This window comes from Peromyscus maniculatus, chromosome 15 (genome assembly GCF_049852395.1).
Source record: "Peromyscus maniculatus bairdii isolate BWxNUB_F1_BW_parent chromosome 15, HU_Pman_BW_mat_3.1, whole genome shotgun sequence".
NCBI lineage: Eukaryota > Metazoa > Chordata > Mammalia > Rodentia > Cricetidae > Peromyscus > Peromyscus maniculatus.
Window position 1 is genome coordinate 68,277,371 of NC_134866.1, and position 25,866 is coordinate 68,303,236.

The 25,866-nt window shown below is 39.7% G+C and overlaps 1 protein-coding gene across 4 annotated transcripts in view; it reads right to left on the minus strand.

Moving 5' to 3' along the window:
• Vcan (versican) overlaps nucleotides 1–25,866 on the minus strand; it is a 98,553-nt gene that overhangs the window by 27,975 nt on the left and 44,712 nt on the right. For 2 of the 4 annotated variants that reach the window (XM_006980466.4, XM_015998968.3), the window contains 3 exons: nucleotides 7,762–13,002; nucleotides 4,895–5,008; nucleotides 4,216–4,329 (listed from right to left, as the gene is read on the minus strand). In XM_006980466.4, the coding sequence (XP_006980528.1) occupies nucleotides 4,216–4,329; nucleotides 4,895–5,008; nucleotides 7,762–13,002 (5,469 nt within the window). The remainder of the gene's footprint in view (nucleotides 1–4,215; nucleotides 4,330–4,894; nucleotides 5,009–7,761; nucleotides 13,003–25,866) is intronic. The other 2 variants (XM_015998969.3, XM_076552037.1) reach the window with 1 other exon arrangement.

The window sequence follows — 25,866 nt, forward strand, 5'->3', positions numbered from 1 at the left end:
TATTAAGTAATGGGGGGGAAGTCAGGGAAGAAATCAAATTCCATGTATGAGCTTCCCTGGACAGGAAGAGAGCTGGAAACCTCTTAGAACACGTTTCCTGCCAAAATCGATACTGCAAGATTGTAACTACACAGCTTGTCTTAACCCTGCAATTCACCGTTTATATTAAGATGATAAGGCATACAGCGTTAGGACCCAAATTTCTGATTACTACAACAAGAAATACATCTGGGCATACTTTCTTATCTTCTATAAATGGAATGATGTCAGTTTTGCTTTCTTTTCCTGTCTTTTGTCATTAAGATGGATTGTCAATAACTCTGCTTTTCTTTTCCACAAAATCAAAACCATAACATTCAAGAGCTTGACCACGTCCTTCACAGCTTGGTTATGGCTTATCCCCTAGAGGTCCATTTGCTGGAGACCAGTCCCTGGTACAGGGGTATCAAGAGGTGGCAAAACAAGAGATGAGCCTGAATGGAAGGTAATTAGGTGAAGGGGTGCTGTGATGCTAATGCTTTTTCAGGTCTTAACATAGGTGCTTATGAGAAGAGCAAGGCTGCCCTCTTAGGTCTCCAGTCTGCCTCTCTTTTGACCTTTCCCTTCTGCAGGAGATTGGTTTGCGTTCTGCTTCTCCTTCCTGTTATGGTAATGGCAGGTCAGCCCCACCAGAGACCAAATATATGGGGTTACCCTGTCTTGAACTTTCAGCCTGCACGATTGGAAATTAAATAACCCTTCCCTTCATTAAGCAGTTAGCATCAGGGAGTCTGTTATAGCACACCAAAACAGACAAAGGCCTTCCTTAGCTCATAAGTGCACAGAGTCTTATAAGAACATGGGCCCAGATACCAAGGAGTCACGTGTGTATTAAGACCAAGACAGGATAGATACCACCTGTACTCACTAAGTAAAACAGAGCACTTTTCAAAAATTGGAGAGCTAGGAATTGAACGTCGGGCCACATGCATGCTAGAGAAGTACTCTACCACTGACCTATAACCTTAATCCTTCCTTTATGTCCTTTAGCATCTCATTAGATTGGCCAAGTAGTCCTTGAACTTGAAATCCTCCTGTTCAATCTCAACTTCACAAGTAGGTGGGATTATAACTCTGTCCCAAAAAAACTTACCAGACCATAGTTGTCTTATAGTTGTAAATATCCGTATGATGACCACTTAGTGGATTAAGGCACTTTTTTGTTTTTGTAAAGTCAAAATTCAATTTTGTCTCTTTAATTTCTAGTATTCATGAATTTAACAGCTGTGTGACAGGAGGACATAATCGAGGAGCATCTCCCAGTGTATTATTTCCAGGGAATATAAGAATTGCTCCTGGGCCCAGTGGAGGTGGCTCACACCTTTAATCCCAGTACATGGGGGCAGAGGCAGGTGGATCTCTATGAGTTCAATGGCAACCTGTTCTACAGAGCAAGTTGCAGGACAGCCAGAGCTGTTATATAAAGAAACTCTATCTTGAAAAACAAACAAACAAATTGCTCTTGGTGTTTTCTGACTTTATCTAAAAATAGTGCGAATTTCAGTATTTTGTTGCTTTTGGGTTTTTGTTTGTTTTATTCTTTCAAGGCAATGCTTTGAAGTATTTTTAGCTCCCTGTTTCCCCCCCCCCCACCTCCATCTTCAATATTTGGGACTGAATCCAGAGCTTTGTACATGCTGGGAAACCATTCTACCTCTGAGCTCTGTCACAGGCCCCCGTAAATGATACATTCTGAAAAATCACTCATCATTGTACCCGGGCATCATATGTCTCAGGGTCCTTACAGCACAAAAGTCACAACACAAAGACCTGGATACTCCTGTTCATGACTGCAGAAGCTGAACAGTCTCGCTTCAAACTACTCTATAAAAAATCTGTCCTGGGCTGTGTAGGTGACATTTTCTGTACTTCCGACACAGAGCTGTTAAGCCTTAAAGATATTGTCGACACCTCGACCCCTGGCCTCCGCAAGCAGTATCATTCATTGCCTTCACAGCAGCAATCTGTCTGCACCTGTTTCTTTCCTGTTCCAAAAGCCCTTTCTAGAGTTTGTGATTATTCGCCAAAATACGTCCCCTGTTCAAAGTCACTGAGACTTCAGCAGTTACTCATGCAGGGCAAAGGTCAGGAACAATGACACACAGTCATAGGAACTTTGGACAGAAAGCTGACAGACTAACAGTGCTGCTGTTAATGAAGAAAACATTTGTTCTTAGGCAACCTGAAAAGAAGAGAGAAAGATCTTCCTGTGCCCGGGCCGTGACTGAGAGGAGTGCAGCTGTGCTGGGTAAACAGCCGGGTAGACAGTCGGAAGCAAATAAAGCACAGGAAGGTTAGGCTTGCTGGAGAGAAAACAGAGGCTCCTGAAAGTTAGGCGGCACCAGTAATAAAGAAGCAATCGGTCTCGTTTCAAAGCTGAGAGGAGAGGTAACCAGGTCCAGAGTCCCTTCAGAGACTCCTTTCCCACTTAATCCATCAGATGCTCATCAAGTGAGATCTCTGCCCTAGAGAGTGGGAAGACGGTGGGAAACCTTGGACTTTAGAAGCATGCTGCTCAGGATCATGTGACTTGTATGTCACCTTAAATGCATCACTGGTCTTCCCTAAGCCTTAGTTCCTAACACATCGCAAAGTTGTTAGCACTTGGAAAACCGTGATGCATCCAAGCAACGGTTCTCCCTGATTTACCAAGATCAATAAGTTGGTCCTGGTTGAAAATTTATCTTTAGTGTTTTAGTGTCAGGACAACAGTAGGTGCTCAACAAATATTCAGACAAATTATTGTTTGTTTGAGTAGCTCCCTGGACTGGAAACTGCATATTAATAATCATTGCAATGCATTGGAATGCTTAAGTGCCTTCCCTTTTTGTGTTCATGAGGTAATTTGTTTCTTACTCTTACTTTAGGAATACGAGTTTGGACCAGGTGGTGGTGGTGAAGGACTTTAGTCCTAGCCACTTGGGAGGCAGAGGCAGGTGGATGGATCTCTGTGAGTTCCTGGCCAGCCTGGTCTACAGAGTGAATTCTAGGACAGCCAGGGATACACAGAGAAACTCTGTTTCTAAAAACCAAACCAAACAAACAATAACAAAGAGATGTCCTCCTCCACATGTATGGCATGGCACAAAATAATAAGTAAATGTGAAAAAAAAATTTTTTCTGGAGCTGAGGAACGAACCCAGGGCCTTGTGCTTGCTAGGGAAGCACTCTGCCAGTGAGCTAAATCCTCAAGCCAAAAAAAATATTTTAAAAAGGGTATGAGCTTGGTCTGTTTTCACATGTAAAATCTGAAACTGACTTATTTTGTGCAATTTTAAACGAGAAAAAACATCTTTAAAATGTAGCTATTAGCCATCCCCTACAACAGTAACTTTGGTCCATGTGACTACGGGTTTCCCCTTGCTTTCATGTTTGTAGTGAACATCTGGATTAATGGCACAAAATGGGAGAGTGGGCTGATGCATCCCAGTGTACCTTTCATTCTGTTGTGTGGAATGGAAGACTGACACAGAGCATTCTTACCGAAGCCAAACCACTGCGTGGCTTTCCGTAGAGGAAACGGGCATTCGGAAGCTCAGTGTGCTGAGTCTGCTGTCTGTTTCTGAACGATGAGATAAGCAATATTACCACTAACCACCTGGACCACGCTATGAGTTTGGCCACAAAGGGCAAATCACAAGGATTGTGAGATTTGGGGCCTTTCTTTCATTCAGAAAACCTAGGTGCTTCTTTAACAGAATAGCTTCCTGGGAGCAATTATGCAACTTCTTCCACAAAGTGTGTGACGAGCCACAGCTAATGCACTATGACCATGCGTCAAGGCCTTCCCTAGAAATGGCTGACCATGAACATAAGCCCCAGAATCTCAAATGCTTATGGGGATAAAATAAGGCAACTCATTAGTCCTGGTACACATACAGGTCATGAGATGATAAAGGATCGTTGTGTTCCCAGAAATAATACTTAAAACTGTATTTCTTTTTTTTTAACCAGATGTCTTTAAATTCACCCCAGTGTGCCCATTATGATCCCAGCATATCAGCAAAACAAACACAGTGAAGTCCACTCTAGAGTTTACATGTTTGGGGCTATTCACATACAAGGAACCCTAATGTAACCTATGAACTTTCCCAATACAAAGCATATAGAGCAAGTCCCAACATTAACATCATTAATGTTCATCACACACACAAAAAATGCTATAATAGCTCTTACCTTGTTCACACAGGGCACCAACATAACTTGGAAGGCAGAGGCACCTAAATGTGTTAAAACCATCCACACACGTGGCTCCATTTCGACAAGGGTTAGAATGACATTCATCAAAATCTAAAATAAAATTGTAAATGTGAACAAAGGGGGCAAAAATGTTCTAGTAAGTGAGAGGTTGCTAGATAAGACACATGATGACAGCTAAATAAAAATTGCAGATTTTATTAAAGTAATTTGTATAAGTACATTATCTGTTTTATTTTGGTCAATGTTACACACACCAAAAAAAATTTCAATTTTTTAAGTCTGAAATTGTCTTTCATGAATGTTTCTTTGTTGAAACTGGAAACCCTAAAACACTTTTAAAAATATTCAGAGTAAAGTGTTTCCATTGCTAATTGGTGAATCCAATGAGCCCAGGAACTGATAAAGAATCTCTTGTCTGGTAGTGAAGTTTCAGTTACTTCAGAGGTTTACAAAAAGACAGGATGGCCTTGTGAAGCCTTGGTGGGTATGGATTTTATTGGCAGAACCACCAAAAACCTGTTTAATTAACCCATTTAATATACAGTTTGTGTATACACAGGTTTCTCTGAAATTGCTGATCGATTCTACAGTACACCTTTTCTCCCGTGACAGCTGCTAGAAAAGTGCCATAGCTCTTCAGCCAAGAGCGTCTTACCCAGTTCACACTGGTCCCCGCTGAATCCAGGTACGCAGGTGCACACGTAGGAAGTCTCCGTGGGATAACAGGTGCCTCCATTGAGGCATGGATTCGTTTTGCAGTGATCAGGTCCTATCACGTTCAGGAAGATAAGAACACTTAGCCTCTCCTCCTGGGTTTAAATGTATTTTATCACAAAATGTCACTTACTACTACCATGGCATAAGCTTTACCATAGCAGTTCAGAGATACTGCACACAAAGTTAACATTACTCTGGAGTGTTTCTTGGCATTAAAATTAATTATTACAAATCCCATCTAGTCATTTCTAGGATTCAATCATTATTACTTATAAACAATACATTATGCCCCATCTGTCCACTAATATATTCTATGGCAGATTTAGTTGGCATGATAATGGCATTGATTTTAGTTAAAAATGATTACACATATGTGCACAGTGAATGGAAATGTATTCTTTTAAACGATGTTAGTTCATGTGAAATGGCTGGGAACACAGAACATGCATTCTTTTAGCAGATTGGCTTGTTACCAGTGTTTGAATTACTATTGCCTTTTACCAATTAATGCTCTGAAACTGTCTTCGAAAGTGTGCACTGAAGTTTCTTCTGCTACATTAACATGCCTTTTCCAAAAACACGTTCCAATGTACTCCTTTAAACTATACTTGAAGAAAAGCAACACATGGATTAAACTCTGCTGTGTAAAACAACCCCAAATTCAAAATGCTCACTTAAAATGAAGCCCCAAATTTTATTACAATTTTCTTAATAAAACTAATCCTCCTAGGAGATGGATGAAAAGTCCAAACCACAAATTTTCAGTTAAATGTAATAGTTAAGATATATTTTCTAAATATAAATACTTGATACCTCTGAAGCACATATATTATTTTGTTATATAGTGTGGATATATGTATTTTTATTATGAAATTTAATATTATTTCAGAATTGCTTAGTTCTCAAAATGTCCAAGGATCCAGCTGAAATTCAAAAGTTTTACCAAACAATTGAAATAAAATGGATGCTATATGTATACAACTGTGTTTTCAAAAATCTTACCTCCCCCAAATCCTGAAATAACTGCATATGAAAAGATGTCTAAGTTCTGATGAAACACTGGCTATAGAAAGAACATAATCCATTCCCAGATGAGAAGTTCAAATTCAACCTTCCTTAGCATTACATAAAATCTGGACAACTACAGGACCTGATGAGTCTAAACATTCATTTATTCATATTAAAAATCATATGCTTACTCAATTTCTCTAAAATCTGCCTTGATTTTTCTAAAATACTTTCTCTTGTATGTCCAAAGATTTTTTAAAATCTCCCTACAGTCTTGGTTTGCCACATACTAAAGAACTCTGCCTAGGGGACAAGGTTGTAGTCTATGACACACCTACTGAACAGAATCCAACTGACACTTAGGTGGTGGCCATGCTTGTGGCACTGTGACATGCTTTCAGTCCCATCATAGACACCAGACAGCACACTGAGGTACACATATCATTATATGTTTAATATAGTGATTCTCCAAAATACGCTCAGTGTCAACTACCTTAAATAAATTATATTCACAAAATACTCTATCAGCCTTTTACTAAAATCATAACCTTCTAATAAATGTATTCTTCTGATTCTCAAGGTAAAATCACAGTAACATTTGTTACAGTAATATTAACATGACTAGAAGAATAATTCTAATAGCCATGACCTAAATATAGTATTTAATACGAGACATATTTTCAATCAACACAGCCTTTAAAATCTTGTTTCTTCTCCCTCCCTGTTTCCCTCCCTCCATCTCTTCCTTTCTTGCTTTCTTTCTAGGTAGGTGATGGTGGTTATTTGTGAGTTTTATTATTATTCCTATTTAAATATTAACATTCTAGGAACAGACAATAAGATGACTTTTCAACATTATTAGGCTAGATTTTAAAAAAGATCACTTCTGTTAAGCAAATATTCCAAGTTTTCTGGTTTACATATTATTAAATATCAGTTGTTAATTTTTTGCTATATTGAAAACCAATAAAAGGGCAGTAAAAAGACCATGGACATGAGAGTAGGATTGTTTTGTCAACCCCACTTTTGCCGTGGTGTGGCTGTGTATCCTTGGGCAAATTACTGACCCTTTCTGAATACCACTGTCTTATCCTTTTACATGGAGCTCATGTAAAAGGATGAGTTTTAAGGTATTTTGTGAAGATTAAATGAAATGGTCTATATGAAGTAGTATCAAATTTATGCTTTTTTATAGTCAGTATATAAATAGGAATTAATTTCTCAAGAGGTAGAATGTAAACATACACTAAATACACTATGACTAAGAGCTAAGTTAGAATTGTGTAAAGTGTTTTTTCTAAGGAAGGAAATCACACTAGAATACAAACTGTAATTGATTGCACCAACCACAAGCATCTGTAAGAACAGTTACTATTCTCAAATGTCAAAGGCCTGACAGCTTATAATAGCATCTATTAAAGGGAAGGGACTTTAAAAGAAAAGTCTGATTTCCTCCAGTTTTACAGCTATGATGCATAATTGTAACACAGGACAAGGCAATATTTCAGCTGTATATGAAAACACATTGAGTTTTGCACCATTATTTCACTTTATCTACAAACTGTATGTTGTCTGTAAGACGCAGAAAAAAATGCAAAGTATGTCTGTAAAGTACAGAAATGTCCATACTTAAATTCATTGCATCAAGTTATGACTCACTACTGTGGCTTGGTTGGCCTGAACAATATAAAAGTCTCTATGAATTTCACATTACACAGAACCTATATACATGTATAGGTTAGAACCAAGGGACTGATCCAAGCCTTGGAAACAGATGTATCAGTGTTGACATCTTACCTGGTAGATAAACTGCTGTGCCTTCCACGGACTCTTCATTAATGCCAATCAGGAAAGCAGTTTCATTAGAATTGTCCAGAATGGAAAATGGTGGTATGGAATGGTCAGTATTTAGATCCAGAGTGCTGACTGTTGCCTGGTTATTGTGAGCAAGAATTCTTTTTGACACTTGCTTTTCAGATGCTGTTGTTATGGAGTCTTCTCCAATTAAAGATGTATATGTTTCCTGATTAATTTCCAAGGAAGGAAAGGTGGGCTCCTCAGGCTTCTGTGGGATGGGCTGCGGTACCACACCTGTCTCAACCCTGAAAGCCACAGAAGGAGAAGTAGGATGTGGCCGCTGTGTAGCACCTACTAATTCAAGTTTATCTGCAGCTGTAAGGCCGAGTCCACTCTCCAGTGTTCTGACACTGGGGGACATTCCAATTGTTTCTCCTGGATCATTGGCTTTGTTTGGGGAATCTTGGGAGGTCTCCGTTTCTTCTTCAACAATTAGTTCTGTGGGAGCAGTTTCCAGTTCTTCTAGTAGGTTAGGCTTACTTTCATCTTCTGAAATACCCGATGTAGGGTCAGGAGACAAGAACAGAGGCTCAGTTCTGTGGATATCTTTTTCACCAGATGGCTTGATGGTTGCTTCAATATTAGCACGGACTTCCTTAAAAGAATCATCCACAGGTCTTTGTGATGCGACAGCACCAGGACCCAGGTGAGCACTTGTGTGGGGAACCTCTGGGTATTCGGAGACTCCACTGTTTACATAGACAGGGAAGGGGGACCCTGGTGTCTGGGGTGAGAATTCTGCCAGAGAGAAAACCGCAGGTGTTCCTTCCGTGTAAGGTGCTGAGTCAGATCCTCCTGTCACATGAGGGATCTCTGTCCAATGCTGAGCCACAATGTGGGTACTACCAATACTTACATAAGCAGGGGGACCTGTCAATGCCTCCCCTGCTCCTGAAAAGAATTCAGGCTGGAAAGAAGGCCCTCCGTATTTCTTCTCTTCATATTCTTCCTGTGTCCTTTCCAAATGACCCAGTGTTGATATTACTTCACTTTGGTCTGCAATAGCTTGGCCATCCGACAAGGTGCTGGATTCAAATATATCATCCAGAGACACTGCTTCTATTTTGGGGCTTTCAATCTCTGGACCAACTGTGGTTAGCTTACTAGGGGTGTGCAGGGTTGACACTGTGGGAAGGAAAGTATCTAATTCTGTTTCTATGCTGGGAACTGGGACCCCAGTTGCAAAGTTAAAGCTTGTGTGCTCTGGCTGCTTTATATCCTCAGAACTTACAGACTCATTGTACATTGCTTGCCTGTAGCCAGCAAAAAGGGCGTCACCAGAGCCCTCAAAGGCTTCCTCAGTTGTAGAAAGGTTAACAGCTGTCTCGTACTTCTCTTGAATTTGAAGGGTTTCTTCATTACTGCCCTGTGATCCCAACGGCATCTCTGGATCTAGGTCTGTTTGTATTCCAGGGATGTACTCATATACAGGTTTAGTGTGATCAATGTCTATAATAATGTTTTTATCTGATGTCAGCTCAGGTAGAATTTCAACAATAGCACTCTCAGTAATTGTCAATCCTAAATCCTTACTATCCTCTTTGTCTAGATCTATAATAATGTTTTCAGTTGGTTTTCTTCTGTTAGGTTTCAAGGTAAAACCTTCAAATCTGATGTGGTCTTGCAAACCACCTACCATACCTTCTGTGGGACTCTCATACAGCACTGTGCTTGGCGGTGTGCTAGTTGGATGCAGGGAATTCTCATTGTACTCTGAGGGATGCGGTAGCATTGCTGATGCTGTTGGTCCATCAGTAGCTCCAGGCTCATTCCTTGACACCTCTGGATGCTTTTCCAGAAACCCATCAGAAGCAAACGTACTGTCTCCTTGATTGTTTGCCTGAGTAGGTCCAGAGGTGTACATTAAACCAAGAGCATCCACTTCTCCAGACCCTTCTCCGGAATTTACATCAAAGAAATCAGCTTGTTTTGATGCTGATGCAGCAAATGCTTTGGTCATTTCGATACTGTAAGTTCGATCTAGAAAAACCGTGGAAGAGGTCGCTGCTGCTTCAGTTTCAGATGTTGAAGAATTCTCAGTAGAGATCTGTTCAGTCATGGTTTGTGGTCTGTGTGTCTGCGTTTCCTCTTCCCACCGGAGGGTCTGATTTGGAGAATGCTCCATGTCCATGTGCTTGGTGAAAGGCAGAGGTGAAGTAGTGGGTCCTTCTGTTCCTCCATCACTCAAAGTTGTGTTGGGCACTTCCTTACTATCTTGAGAGACATTGCCTGTTTTGGAAATGAGTGTTCTAACTTCATCTGTCTCATTTTCTATTCTTTCATCATCTTCCACTCTATCACTTAAAATGTTTGTTCCTAAACTATCCGTGTGAGATGTCTCAGGATACAATGTGCTAAGGATCTGCTCCATTTCAGTCAAACTCACTGGTGTTGTAGGTAGAGGGGGCAAGGCCTCCCCTGATCCCAGTCCAGAGAATGAGAGATCAGTGTTTGACTCTTTAATTATTGGCTTCATAACCTTTTCGAAGAGTTGTAGACTTTCTTCCTTTTGGGTTGAGGTATCCATAACTACACTTCTAGCTGTAGATTCAGTCACTAAAGTGGTAGCTGGGAAAGAATGTGGCTTCCCAGTAGCTTCAGAAGGAGGAGTATATGATTCCGAGCCTTTGGTCCCTGGATGTGGAGTAGACTGATGAGCTATGGCCATGCCTTCCTCCCCCATTTCCTCATTAGTGTTGTATGTTGTCTTTGTCATTACCATGGAGTAATCTGAAGTTTGGAGTCTAGTTTCAGGGAGTGTTTGGGATTCCAAAATTCTTTGTTCTGGTGCAAGAGAACTGTGGAGAGAGTCAAAAGTCATTTGCTCTGGAGCTTTGTCCTCGGATGCTGTTTCAGTTTCAGTTGCTTGTTTTACAGGATTGACTTCCTGTTTAGACCATAATTTGGCTGGCTCCATGGTTTGGGGAAAGTCCACTGAAGTTGCGCCTTTTACCTGTATGTCCCCATTTTCTGTCGGATCGACCGTATTTCCAGTTTCTGCTGTTGGCAAAGCAGTGGATCTTTTATCTGCTCCCGTCACGGCACCCACTTCTTGAAACCCTTCATCAAAATACGGAGACTCTGTACCAGAAAAAGTGTCCACAGCAAGGGGAAGCCCTGGGTCAACAGAGCTGCTGACTGAGGCCAGCTGCTCACCGGAGCCCTCAGCTGAGGTGATGAACTCTTCCCAGGGGAAGGCTGAGATGCTGGCCGTGGTACTGCCGAGCCCTTTGGAGGCAGGCACTAGGTTGATGTCATCTGAGGTAGGTGGTATAGATGATGAAGTCTGCACATGCCTAACTCGGTCTTTCTCAGAGCCTCCCGTCCCCAGTCTCGCCTCTTCCGTTATTGGATAAGACACTGTTGAATCTTCACCAAAGTCACCGCTAAAATCTTCTCCCAAAGGAAAGGCTGTAGAAAAATCCTTTCCTTCTGCCTGGGGAGTTGGCTTTCCTGCTACTTCTGAAGTCAGTGTGTCCTCAGATGCCTGGTTCATAACTTCAGCAACTCCTCTATCCTGTGCAGTACTCAGAGCTAATCCTGTTGGTTCAGAGGGGAATGAAGCTTCCACACTGGGAGACAGAGTACTGGGTAATTCTTTTTTGACTGGGGTTTCGGACTCTAAAGTTAATAAAAATGAAGCAGGCGTGGATTCTGGATCAGCACCAGCATCTCCCGAGCCCTGTTCCATAGAAAGAGAGGGGGGCCATCCTGAGAGAGTGGGCCGCACTTCCTGGACCAGGGGCTGACTGCTACTACTATGCTTAAAGGTCCGTGCCTCCAAACTGACCCAATCATTTGTTTCTTTAAAAGCAGGAGGAGTAGAAGTTGCCATTTCCTGTTCAGCCCCTGTGGGTGTTGTCTCTGGGGTGAAACTTTCCCAGGGAGCTGAGTCACCTGATGCAGCTCCATTTGAGCTTTCTAAGCCCGGAGGTAAAATGAAGTGATTCGACTTCTGTGTTGGTGATTGGGCTTCAATGACAGGGGCCGACTTTATAGTTTCCTCTTTGTCTTCTTGCCTTGTCCTTTCTTCAAAAGATGTACCGGAAACCCACTCCGAAGCATCTGTTGGAATTACAGACTGTGAAGGTTTTCCACTTGTAGAGGGGAGCTCTAACTCCAAAGGAGTGCTGGTTTCCGGACTGTGGAAATGGCCATCTGTGGTCGTTATCGCGCTCATATCCAAAGGGATGAGTGTATCTGGAGGACTTCCCTGTGGTAAATCAGTTACCATGGTGAAGATTTTATTTTCATATTCTTCCACTTCCCCAGACCCTTCCATAATCGGGGCTGGAAAACTCCCTGAGAACTCTATGGTTTGCCTAGATGTCATCTCTACCCAGCTGTCCACAGCAGACAAGGAGTCATCAGTCTGTGGGGTTCCTGTTAGGGTAATTGGTTCTTCTTCCAAGACATTTACTGACACAGAACTTGAAAGTACATTAGAGGTAGTTATGGTAGGACTTTGTTTCGCCTCTTTGCCAAATGCTACTTCTGTAGCCCCAGAGAAGACTGTTTTTTGAGATACTTGGTCAATGGCACCCTCTCCTGAAGACTCTTCAGGAGACAGAGGTATAGGCTTGGGCTGCTGGTGCTCTGGATTTTCAAGGTTTGGGGTGCTCTCTGTGATGGACTCTGCCCATTTGGTGGTTTTACCATCATGGGATGAGATTGTAGGAAAAAGATCAGGTTCACCACTTGAAAAGTGTTCTGGTGTTTCAGAGTAAGTCTCAGGTTTCCATGTGATTTCTAACAATTCGGTGGCTTCTTCAGATTGGTTAAATTGCATGGCAGTGGACAATTCCGTTTCTGCTATGATAAACTGATGGGTGTCACTTGCAGAACTGTCTGAGAAATTATGAGAAGGTGCAACACTTTCATATTGGCCACGCCTAGCTTCCGCAGCCTCTGGGTCCTTTGGCACCGTGGTGACGAGCTGCTTCCCATTGATGTACTGCACTGAGGGGGTAGTTGTGACATCAGTTGCATTTGCACAGTCCTCCTCCTCTTCTTCTTCATCTTCATCAGTGTGGTATATGTCTATTTCAAAGGAATCTGGTAATTCAGGTAAAATTTCAGCCAACAGATCATGCAGTGGGTCTGTTTCTTCACTGCATGGCTCATCTTCTTTAGGCTCTGAATCTATTGGATGACCATTCACAACCATATCACTCATTCGACCTGAAAAAAACAGAGAGTTTTCACAATACTTAAATGGAAGATTTGGCAGGGTGTGTCAGAAGACAGGGCTGCTCACACTCATATACATGAAAGAGAAGGGCTCTGAAGCTCTATGAGTTAAGTGCAATCACCTTGCGGCAAGTGGGTCTTGCTCTTCAAATTGCTGTGGTGTAATTACAATAAGAAGAAAAATTCCATTTTAAGAGCGTAGGAGCAAATAATCAAAACACTTCAATATGCATAAGATGACAACAGAGTTCTCAAAAGGAAAACAGAAATTACATAGACATTTGGTCCCAAAATGTACAATTGAGGACTCTGTGAGCTGCCAAACAAAGTTGAAATTAACACCATTTCACCAGACCATATATAAAAAACAACTGGCCCATACATTTAAAAAAAAGATTAGTCTCTATTCAGGAAGGAATGAGAAAGGATTCCTTCTGGCCTTTTCATTCTCTGCCTCAAGTGTCTATTTTTAAAAAAGTAAAATTTGTTCCTATATCATTTATAATGCAATGGTCACGTGTATTCAGTGAAGCAGTGAGAGAATATCCTGGGTACATCAAAACCAGGCCTTCCTAGATGGGAGGGACTGGTCCAGGTTTGTCTATGAAAAGACCAGAAGGAGCCTTTTACCTCTGTACATAATCGTCTTTATAATATGTGCCAGGATCAGACTCATTTTATTCCTTGCTATTGATATTTTCACCAAGGATAATCCTGATGTTGTATGTAAACATTCTAATTACATATTTCAAGTCCTACATATCAAACCATTCTTTGGACTGAATGCCACACAGCACCAAACACTTAACCCAGCTGACTTTTCTGCTGCCAGAAGTACAGAACTCCCAGTCTAGGTTTCTAGGAAAAGAGAGAATTTGAGGGTTCACCCATACCAGAATGCTATTCAGCCATGTGTGATAGAGTCCGGCTACTGCAGCTGCCCTATTTACAGTGTCATTAAGGTGAACATGGTGCTTATGGAGGCACAGAGCTATGGAAGATACACAGACTACATCAGGCCTTCCCACCTGCCCAGGGGAATGCTTTCCCTCACACACAGGCTTAGGACATGCTTGAGAAGCATAAGGAAGAGACAAGTATGACGGAGCCAACACTGCCCCTACAAATCCATCTGTAAAAGAGAAAAACATTCCTCTCTGCTGGATTGCTTCTCTTATAAACTGCTTCCTTCCATGTTGGGAGGCATCAATATTCAACATCCAATAAGAAAAGAGAAAAGTATAGTTGAGGACAATCAAAATGATCTTTTCTTGCCAGTCCCAGTCCCACTATACATCAGCGCAATGCTGACTAAACTACTAAGGCAAACTCTATAGATGTGTGTTAACATTTCTCTTATATCTCCATTTACCCTAACCTATACACTCAGATTGTATTTATTCAAGCTAAGGCATATGGGTATTCAAATGATAAGACTTATTAATAATATTTATTATTATTAGATCCATGCCTAATTCTGGTGAATATAAAAGCTTAAAACAATCGGAAAACCAAAAAAAAAAAAACAAAAAAAAAAAACAATTACAGGCTTTTTCTGGCACAGATGTTGCAATTAATCTTTTACACCAACTTGAGGAAAACAATTAAATGCCTAGCCTTTCATCAAAGCATCATTCAAATGATGTCTGTCTAATTTTAGTTGTCCCTATGATCTTATAGTAAAAGAAGATACAATAAAAACTTCAGAGAGTTTGAATGAAGACACACTCTGTCCTATGAGAAGGGAAATGTAAAGACAATGTTCAAAGCATATCAGAGACATTTAAATGCCTTTGCATGTGAGTTTCTTTAAATAAAATGTCAATAACTAATCACTAAAACAAATACTTTCTTATCAATACTATTTGAATATAGTTAAATAAGAAACAAATTAAGTTATCACTCCAGCATGCATTCATGGAAATTTAAGTAAAGGTTCAAAAAGTACCTGTCATAAATGGCTTTCACTTTCATGAGTTTTATTTTGTGTTGCTTCATTAATATATAATATGCTCATTTGATAACTACTGTAATTATTTTTATTGCCAGCTGAAGTCACTAGATATATTTTAGTTTTACTGTGTATTTATGGATGGTAGAGTGGTTAGCACAAAAAAGCAAACCAGCCATGTGGGTTTCTGCATAACAAGAGCACCTAAAATCCCTAATATAATATGTTAACCCCAGTCTTCATGTTATATGGATTCCTAGAAATTTCCCTACTCAATAAGACTTAACTAAAACAAAAATGCAGAATGAGAGTCAAATTAATTGTTCCCTTTTTCTGAAAGGAAGGTCCTCACAGGTTGACAAATGATCACTGCTCAGGCTGTGTTGACTTACAAATAGTGTCCTTGGATTTGTTAACATTGGTTTGAGGATGGGAAAATGTTAACTACTTGGGGTATTGAAGTAGCATGTTTTTCACATTTTTATTCTATCAGTATATGTCTGGTTTGTTCCCATGCTTTCAACATTTCATGAATAAGGGCAAAGTTTATATAAAATCTATCTACACTATGCATAAATGGGTGAATTCTTCCCTGTCACATGGCCTGCACTGCCATCAATAATTCCTTACAATTCACCAAGCCCTACTTGCTCTTCTTTGTTTATTCATTCTCCAAAATGACTCCTCCATCCCCTTTGCAGGCACCACCCCCACCCACCACACATGTTATTAGAGAATTGTAAGAGCTATAATTACGGCAAACCAGAAAAGTTTCTTTGTGGCATATGGTAGGGGAGGGGACACCTGTGCTATTGTCAAAGTCCTGTCTCCCTGCAAAATGCAGATCTGCTCTATTTCACACTAACAAGAATGACTTCACAGAGAGACTGACACTCCAGGTTCTTAGAAGAATGAGCCCTTATTGAAGACTGTTTTATTTCAGAATTTTACTCTAAGGATAATATAACTTTTATTTAGATTTCAAGAGTCAAACCACAGAACTCTGTAGGCTGCATGTATAATCTTTTCTATGTTTATATGAGTGTATTTTAACAGCTTGACTTGAATATACTAGTACCGTGGTTAATGGGTTTTTTAATGACATTTCACACAAGGCTTTATGGCTAGCTGACCTTCAACTATTCACCGAGTATTTTTAAGTACTTCTCAGCAGAATTTTGCAGACATAGCACAAGTCTTGCAGTTCTTCTGTAACCAGACACAAAACATAGTTGCTGGGATGCATAGGCCACTGGTCAAAGATCAGATTCTCTTCAGGGAATTTTATAATTTCAGTTTAAGAGTCTTTAATTAAATGTAAGCCATTGCAATCTACTCAGCAGAAATATTTAAGACTGCATTTCCTTTAAAATGGAATTTGCTCTAATATATAATAAAAATATCAGATTTCTTTATTCCAAAAATAAAATAGCCATACTGTAGGGGCTTGAAAGTGCATGCAGATTTTAAAGTGAAGAATCTTGAAATTCCTCACAATATTAAATTTTCAATCATATATATCTGTAGACCCAAATACCAGACAGAAATAAATGTTTCATTTCACTCACCTTCCCCCAGTTACTAATTGAAATAAAATTATAAGTTGCACTGTAAGGGAAAAATTTTGATTTTTCAATCAAATTGCTTAAGATATCCTGAATCTGCAATATTTGTTTTTTAATTTGGAACATTATAGATTGTCCTAGCTTGATATTCTAAACAACAAGATACAAATACCCTCCCAAACGTTGTTAGGTGCTTCTGCTCCTTCCTTCATCCCTTCAATGCTTAGGTAGCATGTGATGCTTCTATCAATTTAGTCCTCCCAACACCAGAGAGGTCAACAGGGTCAAAGATCAGGAGATCCCTGTGTTCTGTGACCCTTGTCTCCTTATGGCTTAGCTAGCCTCAGTCTACTTAGAGGGCTACTCAAGCATGTTGTCTCACCCTGACAGCCCTGGTGTGCCTAGCACAGTGCACCTATTTCTCCGTTCACAAATTTCACACCCCAAAAGGGTCGTACACACATGTAAACAATGAGGCTGCTTCTGATGGCCTCACTTTGAAGAGGCAGGTATGTTACACCAATGGGAAACAGGCATCACATCTTTTCTCAGCTTCCAATAATCCTTGAAGTTTCTTCAAGTACAAAGGCTAAATTTAGATACAATCATCTGGCCTGAGGACACTTATAGAGACATCATCAATTATAGGCTCTTCTTCCTTCAAAAGGGCCCTAAGGGATTCTATTCTCATTTTAAAAGAGCAAGAGGTTTCTTACACAGCATTTACAAGCAATCAGAGACGTTTGAGAAATTTCTAAATAGTAAGAAAGTGGTACATGAAAAAGAAGAAATTTGGGCTTCAAAATGCTTCCCAAAACAATTCTCCAGTAGGCTGATCATGGTCCTGGATATAGCCGCACACTCAAAGAGCATTTGAGAGCACAAACTTAACCAGATAGGTTTAAAAAAAATACAAAATGATATGAATTTGGGCAAACTGCTTGGTGGAAGTGGATCTGAGAAGAGTTGGGGTGAGTATAATCAAAATATATTCTGTGAAATTCTCAAAAAAAAAATTTTTTAATTTAAATACATCAAATAGGGATTGGAGACATCACTCAAGAACATGGGTTGCTCTTCCATAGGATCTGGATTAGATTGCCAACACCTACATACCCTCTCAAAAGCTGACTATAACTTCAGTCTCAAGGGATCCAACACCCTCTCTGGCCTCTATGAGTACAAGGCATGCACATGGTACACAGACATACATTCACAAAAAAACAGTCATAATTTTTTAATAGAGCAAATAAAGTCCAACCATAAAGTGGAACATTATTCTCTTTTTTTCTGCTTTAGTTTTCTAGTACTCAAGTCCTTTGACAAATATAGGTAGAGATTTAGACACATAGACAGATATTATCGAATATTTTAATACCAGAGCCAGAATAAAGAACTTAAAAGTAAGTAAATTTTTGGCTACTATAAAGCAAAAGACTCTGATAAGTAGGTTGTAGAGTTTCTCTTCAGATCCTGGAATTATGTCCATCAAGTTACAGTGTACAAACGCAACTCTGCTTTGCCATTCCTCGGTCAAAATCTAGCCTTGCCTCCAGCCATCTCTTCAACCTGACTCTGTCAATGGACATTCAAACAGTCCCAAGACCTGGTACACAATCATTCCACCCCTTCCATTCTTCATTGGCATTCTCTGCACCTGCACATCAGGGGCCAGCAAGTCCAGAGTCCTATTTCACTACCTCCCTCATTCCTGCTTCAGATGTGTTTTAAAAAAAAAAAAAAGACAGCATCTTCATTTCCCCCACTTAACAGTGTCCATCAAATTTATGAAGTCTCAGTTCAGATGGACAGATGATAAGGTGATTTTCTTACACATAAAAATGGCTGAACTTCTATGTGTGGGGCACAGGACTTACATTATATTGTTGGTTAGTATAAATAACTTGTTTCTGTCATCCTCCTGCCTTGGCCTCCCAAGTGCTGGCATTACAGGCTTGTGCCATCACATGAACTTCATTTTCTCACCTCACTCTTCTCAGGTCTATTTTTCAGCATAAAGTGATCCTATACGAATATGGTGATACCCTGTAAACACCTAATATTCTATCCATTTAGTCTTCCTTTTGAGAGTTGAGTTGGAAGAACATCTTTCTAGCAATTTATCATCAAGAATCAAAAGACTGTCATTGTGCTAAAGTTCCTTTGAAGATTTATATGTCCAAATAAAAAAAAATAGTCTTTGAAGGTAACTACAGCTCAAAGACTGAGACACAACTAATGAATCATACCAAAAACAAAAACAAAAACAAAATAAAACAAACAACAAAAAAACACCTCAAATAGTAGAGAATTTGGGGTTTTGAAAATCTACTCTGAATGTACAGCCATAGTCTCAATATTTTTTTAATTATGCACTGTCTGTACCAATCTATGTAGGCTTCTATGAAGGCAGTGAATACTAGTTCTTTTTTTTTATTCTTCAAACATAAATGAATTGAACAAACTTATTTGATCAGGACAAAAAAATAAGAATTATTGTGTCGTTAAGGCATCACCATTAGTTCCTGTGTTTTCAGACAGAAGTAAACAAGGATATAGCAAAATGAGATATGCAGCAGTTCTAAGAAACTAAAAACGTGCTGCCTGTTCATAACCACAGCTTTGGACTTGGCAATAATTATTCCTACTACTTTGAAAGTACATATGAGTCATAGATATTTCATTCCATTTTCTTCCTCATTTACAGATATCAAGGTGTAGTAAGACTTGTGATAAACACTACACTTGCTAACATCTGGCCAGTGACTACAGCAAAGAAAGTTTAAATCAGACAAATCCCTCACCCTCAGAACATCAAGTACAGCTTCACCTGACAAAGGCTGGAGACAGCCTCTCTACGGGAGCACAAGGCTGAGGCAGCGGCTGTGTCTCAGCAGGCTGGGGAGTCCGGAGCTTTCATACTATTAGATGTTCAGTGCTCTGCCTAGCAAAACTATTTGGTATACATTTAAGACTACAGGTGCCAAATATGAACAATATCTCAAGCAGATTTCAGAAAGGAAATAAATAATGAGGCTTACACCTCCCATTAGCAATTCAGGTCAGTTGTCTGGGTGGTTCAAGCTGTGACTACTTTCTCTGAGGGTTTCTGATCTACAGCCAAATGCAGAAGCAGTGTGGGTAAATGATGCACTGGGAGATTTCCCTCTGTCCATCAGACCGTGTCAGGCAGCAGCATCTTAGTGGATCACCTGCTGGTACCTCAGGTTGGTTTGGTTGTGGACCCCCAGGAAACCTGAACGATGCTCAAGGATGGGGTGGACATCACAGTTTTCTCTGAGGTGAGTTCTGAGGCTTTGTCTAGTACAGACACTTCTGACCTACTTCAGATTGCTTCTTAATGTGCTTATTAAAGCATGCCATTCTCTTTCTTACATCCTCACTTACTGAGTAATTAAGTTGTCCAACTAACTAAACTGTAAGTCATATTGCTTTAATTCCCTAGCTACACAATGGCTGGATCGAACAAATGTCTATGGGAGGTAGCAAGAAAAGGTGAACAGAGAATTTTTATCTGCAGATAGTAACACAGGCGCCCTAAGAAGCCAAGAAACGTGAGCTATTGAGAGTGAACATGAGAATCATACTGTGTTCCTGTATGTTCCTAGAAACATACACTAGTATATTGACTTCGTTCCTCATTTTAACAATACAAACACCTTCAGAACATGTGGCTACAGTAACTAAGTTGCACTTTCTGTGAGACATGGGGATACTCTCCTGCTATGTGAGAACACTGACTCTGCAGGAGCCTGCCCACACACTTACTATGCACTAATTATATGTGTGTACAGAAACGTTCAGGGTGTCTAACCGATGGGACTCTACATTTTCACAGAGAATTTGAAAGTTTCTCTCTTACCACAGGGAGGCTTTATATTTTAAAATCTTCTATTTAAACTTTATGTCATTTATGGAGAAGTACTACACATGGCCCTGATCATTCAAAGGGAATATAGGTTGTATTGATTTAATTTCCCCCCTACCACAGATCAAATCTATTTTAACAAGTATTTAAATCTTCTTCTTGCTACTAAGTGTGTTTCTCCCCTGATTCATACTCAAGATTATTAGTACCATCTCTCCAAGGGATACTCTATTAAAATAAGATAGCTAGAGTCTCAGTCCTTCATTGGATGCCCTTGAACAAAGGGATATATTTCTTCTCACATCAACTGTTTTGGGAAAATCATAATAGCTCAATGTACCTGAAAACATGAATATATCAGCTTTTACTAAAACAGTTTTTACTTTACCACGACCAGTTCCACACCCCACTAATCACCATCACTATTCTTGGAACTGATCTGCAAATGAGGTCACTTCATTAAACAATTATATGTATGTATGGAAAACGGGCTTCACAGAAAAGTAATTCTATGCATTTCTAAAATGACCAAAACTGGCAAATTTCCTTTAAAATATAAACATTTCAGCTTTAAAATGACACTCCAGAGAATGTTGCTTTTCTTTCCCTTCTGGTTCTTTCCATTCACATCTCTTCCCTTAGCTAGCCCCTTGCTGAAAATGTTCTGAATACTATCTGGACTCCTGCGTGTGTTTCCTGAAATCATTGCACAAATGAAAGACACCCAAGCTGTTAAAGCAGGAGGAAGCAAGCCCTGTGTAGAGAGCTGGGGTTTCCCTCACAGCACCCAAACAATATTGGCCAGTACCCCATACTTTATGAAAACATAAGGAGAGGTTAGGCCAATGATTGGGAACATTTAAAAGAATTTGTCAAAGGACCATTGTTGAGAAAAGAATTAAAGTAGCGGGCTGGAGAGATGGCTCAGAGGTTAAAAGCACTGGCTACTCTTCCAGAGGTCCTGAGTTCAATTCCCAGCAACCACATGGTGGCTCACAACCATCTGTAATGAGATCTGATCCCTCTTCTGTCATGCAGGTATACATGCAGGCGGAACACTGCACACTTAATAAATAAATAATTTAAAAAGGAGTTATTGTCAGCTCTGTTTTCATGCATATAGAAGAGCTTGAAGCTGCTGGGTTTTGCTCACAGGCCCTACGGAATCAATACTACAGTAAAATTATAGGGGAGCTGTAGTTCCTGCAAAGTTATACTCTTTGTATACAAGTGGCACAACTATAAACCAACAGGCACCATAGGGACTAAAATTTTAATATGCTCTTTAACATACAAGAACATACAAAATTATAGTTCCATTTGGTTCCTTGCATGATAAGTAACACAGAGATGTCCACAAGCCTGAAGCAACATTGGCTGAACTGGCTTCACTAGCATAATGAGTAGAGACAACAAGGGTACCTATTAATAAATGTCTATCTTGCTGGGCGGTGGTGACACACACCTTTAATCTCCGCTCTCAGGAGGCAGAAGCAGATGGACCTCTGAGTTCAGGGCCAGCCTGATCTACAATGGGAGTTCCAGGACAGCCAGGGCTACACAGAGACACCCTGTCTCGAAGAGCTTAGATAGATAGATAGATAGATAGATAGATAGATAGATAGATAGATAGATAGATAGATGTATATCATTTTGTGAGTAAAAGGCAGTCATAATCGGTCTTACTGAAAATATATTTGGGGGGCTGGAACAATGATCCAGTAGTTAAGAGCACTGGCTGCTCTTCTAGATGACCTAGGTTCTATTCCCAGCACCCATATGATAGCTCACCCACATCTGTCACTCTAGTTCCGGGGGATCTGACACCATCTTCTGCCCCCTATAGGCAGTACCAGGAGTGCAAGTGATTCACACACACAAGTGTAGGCAAAACAACCATAGATGGAATATAATAAGATAAAATTGATTTTTAAGAAGAAAATGTGTTTTCCCTTTAAACATTTATCTCATTCAGGAATGCGTGCTTCTGTCCTGTTTTCAGTTATATCTGCAATTCCCTTTTCTTCTGGGTCGGAGGAACACAGCATTCTAGAGGCTAGCTCATTCACCCAAACATTAATCAACCTAGCCACCATTTTATAACACATGGAAGCCCCCAGAAGATACTGTTTGAAGAATGAAATCTGGTCCTCTATTTTAAAAAAAGTAAAGTACTTTACATTTGGTTATAAAATTCCATAAACATAAAATGTGATTTTTTAAAAAAATAATATAAAAATATATTGTGTGAAAAAATTCTCAATTAAAAGTAAATACAACTTTAAAAGAAAAATAATTTTTGTCCAGAATTAAAGCAAAAAAATACAGTAAATATTATGTACGACTTTCTTTTTTTTTTTTTTTTTTTTTTTTTTTTGGTTTTTCGAGACAGGGTTTCTCTGTGTAGCTTTGCGCCTGTCCTGGAACTCACTTGGTAGCCCAGGCTGGCCTCGAACTCACAGAGATCCGCCTGCCTCTGCCTCCCGAGTGCTGGGATTAAAGGCGTGCGCCACCACCGCCCGGCTATGTACGACTTTCTTATATAATCACCTTAAGAAAGAGGTAAGCGGTGTCCAGTAATTCTAAGTGTTTGTCCAGACTCCTCGTTGGAGTTACTGCACCTCATTGTTCATCTGCCCAACAAGGCCACAGTTCTCAAAAGCAAGACCATGGCTTTATGTTTATATTTCATATTTAAAAACAGTAGAAGAAATAGAGCTGATGGGAGCTATTTCTAAATGATGTTACCAATAAGGGGCAGTAATCCTGCACAAGGAACCTGAGCAAATGAATTATAATGTAGAGGCCAAAATACTGTCCTTGTCAAAATCTGACTGATGCACATATTACTACATTAACAATTTCATCAGTATCTTATATTTATGTAATTTCTGTCTCATATTTAGTTTTACACCTGTCTTATACTTTTACACTGAGGATGACAGAAAACCAGTAAAAATCATTTAAAAAGAATGCCTAGCAAGATTAGGCAGGACTGACACATGGGGGCATATATAGGCCTATATCTGGAGGTTTGGCCTATGAGTACTGACATGATGTTGGCGTTTAAAATCTGCACATTTCCAAATTATTCTCTGACTTTAAAGATACGGCTACATTTGGTTTTTGTTTGTTTGTTTTTATTGGCTTAACATCTGCAGTTCTGTTACGGTAACGTGTAACATTTCAGGTAATTTGCCCGAGTCCTCTTTACAAACCACAAAACAAAACAACAAAAACCCAGACATCGCTGAAGAAACTCTTCCCAGACTTTCAAATCCTGTAGCCTTCATAAAGGTTCACAAAGAAGGCCTTTTAATACTTCTCCCAAGTGCAGGTGTGCAAATTACTCCTGAAACAGACAAGTCAAGTTTTCGGCACTCATGCACTGCTGTTAACCACACCCCACAGCGTTTTTCAGCTCATAAAACCTTTACAGGCTGTGAAGTTCCTTCAGATTTTTAAACTGTTAACCACAGTTGCCCTCCAGCAGCAGGGCCTACACTGCCATTAACATCCATCTGAGTATATGATGTAAGCATGCATTGAGCAGCATGTTTTGTTTCATGGTATTTCATAAAAGTCAAGCTTTATATCACTCTCTGAGTGCAGCAAAAATTATAAATGCCTTAGTTTGGTGTAGCTTGGGTGGCATTTCTACTTACTTGGATGCACAGTGTATGTGAAGGTCAATTTTACTCTGGTGAAGAGGTTTATACAATGGCACATATACACCGAGGATTTTCCAGCCTGGAAATATAAAAACGTTGGCTTTCCAGGCTTCCCTCATTAACACACCTGCCTTAGAGTTTAACTGAACATCTGGGTGAAGGTTTTCATGAGCAAAGTTCAAAATACTGGGAAAATTAAATTATTGTTAGAAAACCGGCAAAATTTGTAAACTGAGTAGTTGGGGCTAAGCAAATCTCACTGCCTTCTGAAAATAACAAGCCGTGCTATTATTCTTAAGAAGAATGAAAGTCTAGAACACATAAAACCAGATGATAGACTGCCATAGTGTTCCATGCTCCATCCCAACATGTGCATACTGTAATTCTCCTGCCTAGTGGAAATGGCCAGATATTTCACAATTTTCTCAGAATGTACTGTCAACATAGCCCTAGGATTTAGAAGTGGAGGAAAGGAAACAAGTAGCCAGGTCCGGCTGAATGGAGACCACGAGGCACATATAAAGGCACACCTCTTCCTAAACTGTTAACACTGTTAGACCAGGCAGCCCCTCCACTTGAACTGCCACTTATAAAGCTAGCATTTTTGGTTTTCCCTAATAATTGCCATTTCTTGGTGAGGGAGGGTGGGGGGTGAGTTCAAGTTTCAGCCTTTTTTTCCATTTTGTAGTTTGAATGCCCTAACCTGAATGTACAACTTCCCATTCAGAAGAGTTGTTAGGCGCCATATGTTTTCTGTTTTCATAATGTTTGATACAATTTTGTACTGTTTCATACATTTGATACAACTTAGTATGTCACTACCAATAAAGTAAGATGAATTGAGGAGATATGTACTTATTTGATAGGTCCTTTTTGCATTCTGAAATTAAAGGTTGATACCGATCTTCTCTCGCCTCTATTTTCCCCCCATGGTTACAGTTTTGTGTTCCTTTTAATTCTACTAACAGCAATCCTAACTCCTACTTGGTAACACTTCTGTTTTCAACTCCAGTTCTGAGAGATGTAGAAATAATGTAGAAGACAGGAAATTATTTATGATTCACAAAATACTGTACTAGTAAAAAAGCAAAAAAGCATGTTTCATTCTTGGCCTGTACAAAGCTCTGCTGGGAACAGAGGAGTTAATAATGCAGAGCTGTGTAATCTAATATTCGTACCATGCAAATATTTTCACATCAAGAAAATTCTGAAGAACAGGAACTAGTAGAAGTCATGAAGTTTCTATCTACAACACAACTTGATTTAGGTACCAACTAAACCAAGGGTACAGATACCTGTTCATTTTCAACAGGTGTACTCCTGATCACCATAATGAAAATGTCATCTCTCTTCTGCATGATACTCAACAGGGCGTATCCCAATTACCAAGAAAGAAACTGAAAAACAGGCATCCTTCCCATGCGGCTTCTCTGAGCCAAGCCACAGAAAAGTGAACATTCATTCATTTAATACTTATATTCAAATTTGAACCAAACAATTTAAGAGAGCTTGTAGGCTTAAGCTCTAAATTTAAAGGATCCAAACAAACATGAAACAGTCCATCAGACTGTCTGTGCTACATACTACATAGTCTCAACTCAGCTTTCCAAATTTAATGTGAATTAAGTAATTCTCAGGTCTAGGTAAGAACAAGACATGTTTGATAACGACAACCGCAAGTATCAACCAATGCAAATAAACGGCTCTTAGAGGAGACAGTGAAATCACAATAAAAACATCATGACCTAAGTTTTAGGGGAAAAAAGGTAATATTTGCAA